Source organism: Gadus chalcogrammus, chromosome 4, assembly GCF_026213295.1.
Source record: "Gadus chalcogrammus isolate NIFS_2021 chromosome 4, NIFS_Gcha_1.0, whole genome shotgun sequence".
In the NCBI taxonomy this organism is placed as follows: domain Eukaryota; kingdom Metazoa; phylum Chordata; class Actinopteri; order Gadiformes; family Gadidae; genus Gadus; species Gadus chalcogrammus.
The window spans coordinates 5,067,220-5,077,219 of NC_079415.1; the positions used below are offsets into that span (position 1 = coordinate 5,067,220).

The 10,000-nt window shown below is 44.1% G+C and overlaps 1 protein-coding gene across 1 annotated transcript in view; it reads left to right on the forward strand.

Moving 5' to 3' along the window:
* Positions 1-10,000, forward strand: part of LOC130380491 (anoctamin-4-like) — a 51,690-nt gene that overhangs the window by 25,353 nt on the left and 16,337 nt on the right. Inside the window, exons 13-15 of the mRNA XM_056587716.1 lie at positions 499-633; positions 2,580-2,676; positions 3,276-3,336. Coding sequence (XP_056443691.1) covers positions 499-633; positions 2,580-2,676; positions 3,276-3,336 — 293 coding nt within the window. The remainder of the gene's footprint in view (positions 1-498; positions 634-2,579; positions 2,677-3,275; positions 3,337-10,000) is intronic.

Consider the following 10,000-nt stretch of genomic DNA (forward strand, 5'->3'; position numbering starts at 1 on the left):
CTCCACAACACTACTGATCAGAGTTCACGTCTCCAGCGGTGACACTCATTATCCTAACGATACACAGGGAAGACTAGCAGGGGATCGGATCAAGGCAGGATGCTGCCAGTGTGCGGGTGCGTGTGCGTGCTGCTTGTGTGTGTGTGTGTGCTTGTGTGTGAGTATGTCTGTGCGCGTGTGTGTGTGTGTGTGTGTGTCAGTGCGGGTACCTGGCATGCGTGTGTGTGCGTTCTGCGTGTATGCGTGCGTCCGTGTCCATGTGTGCGTGCGGCCAGTGTGCGTGCGTGCGTGCGTGCGTTTGTGTGCGTGATGTAACGATGGGGCTGCGTTCGTGTCCGTGCGTGCGTGAGTCGGTGTGTTCCGTGTGTGTGTGTGTGTGTGCTGTAACGATGGGGGTGCATGGATATGCGTGCGTTGCAGTGTGCGTGCCGTGCAGTGTGTGTCCATGTCCGTACGCGTGTGTGCGTGTGCGTGCTGTAACCCTGGGGCATCTTGCAGGCGGTACTTCGGGGAGAAGATCGGCCTGTACTTCGCCTGGCTGGGCTGGTACACGGGCATGCTGTTCCCCGCCGCCCTGGTGGGTCTGCTGGTGTTCCTGTATGGCGTGCTCACCCTGGACCACTGCCAGGTCAGGTAAGGCCTAAAAAGAAAATAAGTTTGGTTCCTGTTGGTTGTCAGTTTAGGTCATGGGTAGCTAGGGAATTTATTTTATTTTTTTATATACATTTTTCCAGCGGCAGCGAATGATAGGTAGGTTGTTTTCATTTAAGAACGAGAGAATGCGCTCATCCTTGTACAGAATGAAGAGGTGCTGTACAAAAACGTACCGTAATTAAAGTTTGCATCAAAACTTTTTTTTATTTTTTATTTTTATTTTTTCCCAAGATCATAAAATAATTTGGGTCTCACATAAATTGACAGGGTCGGTCGGAAACCGGAACCGAACAAAAAAATTTTTTATGGCCCAATGGAACATCTCCTCTGATCTTCGTCTCTGATCTCCACAGCAGTATGTCGAAGCCGTCATCGTCATCATCGTCATCTCCACTGCCAGCCTCAGACTTGGACTGTTCTTTATATTCGTAGTGTTTCATCGTTCGCTCAGTTGTGCACTCGGAACGTGCGTGTGATGCAGACTGATCCTCCTGTTGTGAGATTCTGGGTATTAATAATTGATTCAACCCTTCAACATAATGGTGCGTTCCGGTCGTTTCGCCCCGTCTTACTCTCCATTAGCTCACATTTACATTTAGGGCAATTTGCAGACACTATCATCCAAAGTGACGTGCAGTAAGTACATTTGTCAGAAGAAAGAGAAACAACAATATATCTCTGTTGGAACAGTAAGGATGTTCATTGAACCAAATGCAGTCACTAACAATTGTTAGGTTAACCCATTCCCCGTACACAACAGAGATAGCTATGATAAGATGCTACACAATGCCAAGTACTATTTTTTTAAATGCAAGGACGTACAACCATAATCTGCAGTAAAGTGCTTACATTAATTGCCAGGACGTACACACAAACACAAAGTCATTACATTAAGTGTGAACTTATTATCTATTAGCTAATGAGATGAGCTAATGAGGAATCCCCTGCACTCAGCTTCCTGTAAATCTAACATCTGGTCTCAGATCGGTTCATTAGATTAGTTGTTCCCACCCTTCTGGCTTCTTATGGATCTGTTCTTCAGGTTAATTTTTTCCTTTGCCATAAGGGTATCGTTATATTTGACCTGCTTGTTAAACCAACCCCTGTTCCAAACCGTTCATCCCATCTGAAATCTGAGTTTTAAATGCTACTTAGGTGCTCTTTATTTTCTAAATTGTATTGTGTGTGTATGTATATATATATATATTATTCCACGTTTTAGCCCGTCTGTGTGTTTGATTTTTGCATGCGGTTATTACTATAAACGAATTGCCCACATTGGTATTAATAAAGCTAATTCAAATTTGAATTTAGTAATCTTAATCGTCCCTGATCTCAACGCCGTCAATCGCTATGTAAGATTAAACACCCTGGTTGTTTACCCCAGTAGTTTCCTTCCTTGTACAAAGCAACAGCTCTCTCCCTGGCCTGTGCACATGCAGCTGAGATTAAGACGCTAACAGACATTATTTATTCTGCTCGCAGTGCTGAACACTCATTCAGGGTTTGTGTGCCAAGTCTTTGAGATATGGTTTGATTTGAGTACTTTGTGCTGGCTCATAAAGGGAAGGTGTTCTTCATAAAGTTATGATTGGCGGTCAGAGCTTGTTGTGTGCTCTTTATGACGGCAATGAGGCAGCTGGGATGTTTCAGGCAGGTCATATATATCTGGGTAATTGTGTGATTATTTATTAGTTATAATATCCTGTCTCTCCACCTGAATTGTGGAAAGAAAACAAGTTCATATCAACACCCAACATCACTGTGTACATAAGTTCTGGTGGTTCCATCTACGATGTTATCGATGTGTCCATGTTCAGATGAACTGTGTTTCACTGGATCAACAAATCCAAATACACATTTCCCAAGACATCCCATGTGTTTCCGTTGGCTGACGGTTTCCCTTCTGCTCTGTGATTGGTCAGTAAGGAGATCTGCCAGGCGACAGACGTCATCATGTGCCCCATTTGTGACCAGTACTGCCCCTACCTGAAGCTCTCTGACAGCTGCATCTACGCCAAGGTGGACCCCCCCACACCTCCACACACACCCCCATGCAGACCTTCACACACACCTCCCCACAATCTTCCACACACACATCCACATCCACACACACCTTTAAATTTTTTTTAGAAACGTGTAGACATACAGTATCGCCAGTAGTCGCACTAGTGACAAATGTTCATTGTCACTAGTCAATAAAGACAATTTTGAATATATTATTTATTGATTTCTTATGGCCTCTTATATTCTGCCCTCATTGCCACGTAATTCTGACCCCTGATCATATTCACATTTCACGTTCACAGTAAGGCTGACATAAAATGTACATGTTTGGGATTTAAGTGGCCACAATGATAAAATGTTTGAATGTACAAATAGGAGGATATGATTTCTTACATACCCAATAAGTATTAAGAAACAACGGATGAATGAATGTCACTACGTTAGTAACAATAAAATATCGTCATGCATAGAAATCACTCTCAATTTCGATATCCCTATGTTACATATGAATTCTATGCTATATGTTCATCATTGTAGACCTATACATTTCAACATTAGTATCTATTATATTTATATGGTTTATGTATGTTAAACACATGTTTTTAACACTACAGGTGACTCATCTCTTTGACAACGGAGCCACTGTGTTCTTCGCTGTTTTCATGGCAGTTTGGGGTGAGTTGGAAATCTACAATCGTACCTCCTGAAAGAAATCTCCTTTCCAGTGTCGTCCGATGTTCTCTCGTTCAAGCCAACAACGCACAAGTCTAGAACTCCGTCAAATGTCCCTTCCGACGTATCTGAGAATTGCCCTCAGCGGGACTGAATCTCAGTGACACCATCAATAGTACGCAATGTCCCAATGGATCGGTTGGCCTGGCATGAAACCATTGCCGGGGTAATATCGCCGCTCTTCCTCCACCCAGCAACACGGTCCAGACATCACTGGCGATAGCAGAGTTGTGGAGGATTGTGCTTCATTGCTGGGAGACTCTGAGTCCGCTGTTTGGATAACGATGTCATCCTGATTGGAGTTGATCATCAAGTTGTAGGACCCTGAGAACATTCAGAAAATGAGCAGATCCATTAGGCATCCTGCTTGGCTAAAAAACAGTCTCAAACGATTCATCGCATAATCGTAGCTTTATGAATGGTGCTGTAATTGCAGTCATTGACCACTTGTCAATAATGTGGCACTCTTTTTGATTTTTGGTGTGGTTGGGTTTCCAGTCGTTTCCGTTGGAAAAGTCGTCGTTTACTTTTCACGCTTGCTGGTTTTTCGTGTTGCATTACGTTCACGAATGACGGAGCGCTAAATGTGGATGACTAGCTTAAATATTGAAGACTTCCCCTGGGGTCATTTTTAAGTTAAGCCCCCCCATCGGTTGACAAGCGGGCAGTGTGACGTTTGTTATTCCTACTATGGTAATAATGTACATCTGTGCTAACCTCTGTCTTGCGGCGCGTGTTAACCGACTGAAGCAGTGAACTGAGCCTAGGAGCTAATTTTAAAATTGTATTTTAACCCTTGTCTGAACTTTTAATTCTACTGTGTTTTACGATACTGCGTTGAACATCAGTGAAATAAACAACTGGGAAACTGGGGCAAGAAGCTCAGGAACTTCACACCACAACACCGCTGATCAGAGTTAATCATCTCCTGCGGTGACACTCATTATCCTAACGAGCGTCATGTAGAGGATAGGAGGGTTAGGAGGTTAATGGGCGCCATGGCAGCCTCTTCCTCGATATACATAACGACGAACACCCATGGTTTTGATTGGATGAGGAGAGAGGGAGGGAGAAAGGGAGAGAGAGAGGGAGGGAGGGAGGGGGAGAGAGAGAGAGACCTGGCTTCGGTTTTTTTTCTCTCGCCGTCCGGTCGTATCTCCAGCACTTCCAGAGGACGAAGAGAACCAGACTCAGCTGGGCCAGGAAGGTCAGCACCACCAGCCACCACATGGTGAACACTGTGAGGGAGAGAGAGGGGGGGGGGAGAGAGAGAGAGATTGAAAATAACAAGCGATTACCAAATTCATATTTTATTCATATTTTTCCCCGCCTGGCTGTTGATTTAAAAGCCTTCGACATCAGTTCATATAATGCAAATCTATAATAAATATTACTGACACAATGTTGTTATAATATAATAATACATTTCAATATAATATATGATCATATGATATAGTGAAGATATAGTCTATAGTCACATAATGAATACATACTGTATATATACATAATGAATCAGATGGGATAATGTAACATCATAAAAATAATAACAGAATGCAAACACTCAGCCTGCCGTTCCACTCAGCTGAGCCTATCATCTGATCAGATATAACGCAACCCTTAATACCCTCTCAGATCAAATCGGCTTCACAAGAAAACACATTCCATGGGGTCCATTGAACCTGGGGGTTTTAAAACACGCTGGACCCTTTGAAGTTTAAATCGTCTCATAGGACCAAAGTAACCCGCAGACGTCCAGGGTAGAGAAGTGATGGTGAACCACCACGGATTCACCCCCTGCTGCACGCTCACCTCAGGGGCACTTCAGGTCACGTGCGTCTGAGCTGTTCAAACAGGGGGCTGGCGGCTGACCCGACCGTCACCTCGTTTATAATTAATGCCGAGGATCTGCTGGAGAGCCTTTATGTCTCATAATTTTTTTTTTTTAATTTTTATTTTTTTTTATAATACCCCCCCTCTTCGGAGGACAACTTTATTTTTATTCAACAAAATTTGATTTACAAAAGTAAGAAATAGGAGAGAATAATAATAATAATGATAATAATGATAATAATGAAAAAGAAGATAAAAAGGAGATTGAAGTGGCTCCGAACCCATATACCCAAGTGCGCAAGACATACACACAAAAAAAGTAAAATAACAGACACAAAGAAAGAAAAACACAGAAACAAGCTTTAACATACATACTGACAGACAGACACAGGGACGCACAGTCGGACAGGCAGACAGAGACAAATGGTGGAGAAATGTGGACTGGTAGATGTGGTGTGAAAGGAGGAGTATGGTGCTATGTGTGTAGGGTAGGTATATGCAAGTGTGTAGCTATAAGGTGTTGTTTGGGGAAAGGGAACGTGTGTGTGTGGGGGTATTGTCACATGCCGCGTGTTGTCGAAAAAGGCGCTCCTCATTATAGGTTATTATGGTTGCCATTATGATGATGGCTATCATTAAGTATGACCACGACGGTCCTGGTACTCGCATGTCTCATAACTTTAATGGTTAATGTAGAAGCACAACAAAGACAGAGAGAGTGTTCCAGCTCTCCCTGTTCCACGAACCGAATACTCTGTCCTTTTTGTTACGATGATAGGTTTGGGGATTACAAAATACATCTACCGAATCATTAAAAACACACTTATTTTTTATGTATTTTAATAATATTTAGAATAGAAATATATATAGAAATAGCAATGAAAATAACAATAAAAAAAATCACTGGAATACAGGAATATTTATAGTCCACTTGCCTTTTGCAGTACTCTGTGGTTCCACCTCGCTGATCTCCGGCTCAGAGAAGCCTGGAGAGGGGCTCTCATTCTGGGCAGGCTCCATCCCTCAGACCCCCTTCCTCCTGGTTCTTCCACAAAGTTTAAAAAGTCTAGCAACTGAACAAGGCAAGCAGGGAGAGATCGTTATTGCACTTCTCACACAGGGGGACGTTTCCATATGGGTGTAGGAAATGTGGCACTCTGTTTCAGTGCCAACATACACAATGGTAAACTAATATGACCCAAGAATGTACCCTAGGGATGTGTGTATGCAGTTAATTAAGACGGAACCAAAGAGTAAAGCAGGTTTGTGAGCAGGAAACATTCAGACGTCATTAATGGGACTAATGCAGGTGGTTTTTCATCGTGCACTTCCAAAAGTGTCAACCATGGCGTTCTTCAGTGTCATACCAATCGTTGAACTTTAAAGTTGGAAATTGTTGCAAAAGTTGCATTCCAACACAGCCTGTCTGGCTATTGGCTCATGTGGTCTTTTCTACTTAATCTATGAATGAAACGAGTAGTATATTTCCTGCAGAGTTGCTGTTCATATGAATTTGCTCACAATGAGAAGTCTGAACCCAAAACAGGTGCACCCTGTACAGAACTAAACTCTGGTCGATCCACTCTGATAAGCAGAATGCGGACCAGCTTGCACTCTGTTTCTACAGCTGCAGAGGACTCTAACCCACACCCTCTGTGGCGTTCTATCTGCCTGGAAGACACTCGCTCATTTTAATCTCTAACACACACACACACACACACACACACACACACACACACACACACACACACACACACACACACACACACACACACACACACACACACACACACAAATGGAATATAAGCATAAGACTTGAACTGACCTTGCATTCACTGCCACTTGGTCCTCACTAGAGGTGATATATCCATAGACGTCCTGTATGTCAGCGCGCCTTTAGAAGCCTTCCCTTCCTCTGCCGGTCTGGTGGGTGGAACTAAGCCTCAGACTCCACAGCTGGACCTCCTCAGAACCAAAACAAACAGGTCTCTGCTGTGAGGGGGTGTGGATGGAGGGGGGGGGGGGGGGTTGCAGAAAGCTATGCAGATCTGACTTGGTACTGGAATAAACGGCAAAGCCAACCAAGTGGTCGAATGATACCAACAGATGAAGCTGGTTGCGTGCCGGTGTCTGTGGTGAAATGTGTTTTGGTGCAATAAGTAATCTATCCTGAGGACTTTGTCCAGAGCGCCGGCCCCTGTGTCTACAGAGCAGTGAGCCTCACTGCTGATGCACCAGCGTACAGAGAGACCCCTGACAGGTGTTCAGAGACCAGGCTCACCGCAACCAGGGGAACTCGTACTAACGGCACACGCCATAACGGCACGTACTGGCTGGTAGAAGAATCTGTTCTGCGATTGACACATTCAACATTGTAGCGCAAAACATGAATCTGTGTTTGAATGTGCATGACTCACGAGGAGCTCAAGGTTCGTTCGGCCTTGGCTTCGCCTCGGACACGCCTCCCCTTACTGACCACAACACCACATCACTTGATCGAGTGTTTCACAACATGCACTCGTTATTCTTGGTACATCGTCCATGCCACACTCCACCTAGCCGGCTTCTACTGACTCCACCACAACAAGGACGCAGGGTGGCGGTGTTGGATCCGTTGAGTGTAGTTTGAGTATGGTGATGCAAAGCAGGAGGTGCAGGTGTATTATTATTTTTTGTGTTAATATATTTTAGTTATCTTTTTTAAAAGATTAGGATTATAGTGCCATCGGATCAACGTGTGGATGAATTCGTTTTCTAAGTGTGTAGTGACGATGGTCTACGATACGTTCCAAGACACTCAGTGGTCTCGTATATATGATCGGCACAGCGTATATATTTAATAACTAATTTCACTCTTTATTAATAATTATTCGACTTCATTTATGAATGCTTGATTCTGATTGGCTGGGAGGAGGGCATTAACCCGGCAGGTTGCCCGCTGACTTGTCGGTTCTACTTTCTGCTGACTGAGCACAGCGTCATCAAATAGTAGATCAATACGCCGCTTGTATTTTGGGGAATACTTGATTCTGATTGGCTTCAGGGTGTCCATTAATCCCTGATATATGGACACCTGCGATCTCCAGTCAAATAGTCTGTTCAGCCTTCAAAACGAGAGCTGGTAAATTGTGAAAAATGAGATAAGTTGTAATCAGACAACGCGGTTATATGCTATAGATCCTAGAGTATCTGTGGTATAAAGGCTGGGACAAATTTCGAATTATAAATATGTACAATACATAACGTAAGCTCTCTGGCTTTCTGTTTCATAAGAACCTTACGGGAGGGTAATGATTGTTCCAGGTATTAGTCAAACCCTCAGGCGTTATCAGGGAAACAAAATTATGGCTTGTGTAAACCGTTATATTTGGATTGTAAAACGCATGAAAATATAAATGAATGATCTTAATTTATTTTCTTTGGCCAGTGACCATGGTATAAGCGGGGTAATGCCCTTCGAGGAGTCCAAAACATGTTTGATCGATCGTAATTAAAGGGGAATACTTTTGAGAAACAGAGTATACGCATGCAATACGAATAACAAAAAGCATAATTATTAAAGTATTTGAATTGTTTTATTATGTTGGCAAGAAAGAAGTAGAATAAACGGGATAATCACCTCAAGGCAGGGCAATAAACTGTTTGATATGCCCGGCATATCAAACAGTTTATTGCCCTGCCTCGCGGTGATCATCCCTTACAGATTACATGGATATGGAGGGCGCCGTATTTATGTGTCCTAGGTTTACTGCTCCCTTTAGAACAATAAAGAGGAACATTTAAATGAGTTCCCACACTGATCTGAACCGTTCTTCCTCCAAGAACCCATTCCGAAACTCATCCCGAACTCTGCGGCCGTTTACGACGACTAAACGTTCCGATCCGTTGCCATGGTGAAGATTCGGGATAGGGTTGAAAGATCCGGTTGTGTTATTATCCAATGTAATAATTATATAGCCTACCGTAATTGGAGCAAAGCCACATTTGGTTTACAAAAAGACGTACATTTTTATAGATATACAAAGACAATGAATGGATCGACTCATCGATCTGAGACCCCTAGAAGGAGGGTTTTGGGGTCCTATCACTGTGACCCCCCCGTGACCCCCCCGCCCACACAGTAACACTGTCTAGGCGGAGAAGAGCAGAGATCTTAATATTTATGCAGTCTTCACGTCCATCACAGCAAAGTGGTTGAATCGGACATGTGCAGCATATTAATGGCTACATTTCAAACACTGATAAACATTTTAAATCCAACATTATTTGTGTTAATCACAGTGCACTGCCAAAGGCTTTGGGACCGACTCCGGCCTCTGGCTCCAATGAGCCAGACGCCCCTCCCCCCTTGCGCCCCAGCACCAAACACACTTTTAATAAACGACTCTGAGGTAAACAGTCAGGGAACGAGCCTCCACCCCGCTGTCTAGAGAAGGTCTGGTCCACTTCCTGTGTGTCCCCCCGTTGTGTCTGAGATGGTCGGGTCCACTTCCTGTGTGTCCCCCCGTTGTGTCTGAGATGGTCTGGTCCGCTTCCTGTGTCTCCCCCCGTTATGTCTGAGATGGTGTGGTCCACTTACTGTGTGTCCCCCCATTGTGACTGAGATGCTCAGGTCCACTTCCTGTGTGTCCCCCCACTGTGTCTGAGATGGTGTGGTCCACTTCCTGTGTGTCTGAGATTGTCTGGTCCACTTCCTGTGTGTCCCCCCGTTGTGACTGAGATGGTGTGGTCCACTTCCTGTGTGTCCCCCCCGTTGTGACTGAGATGGTGTGGTCCA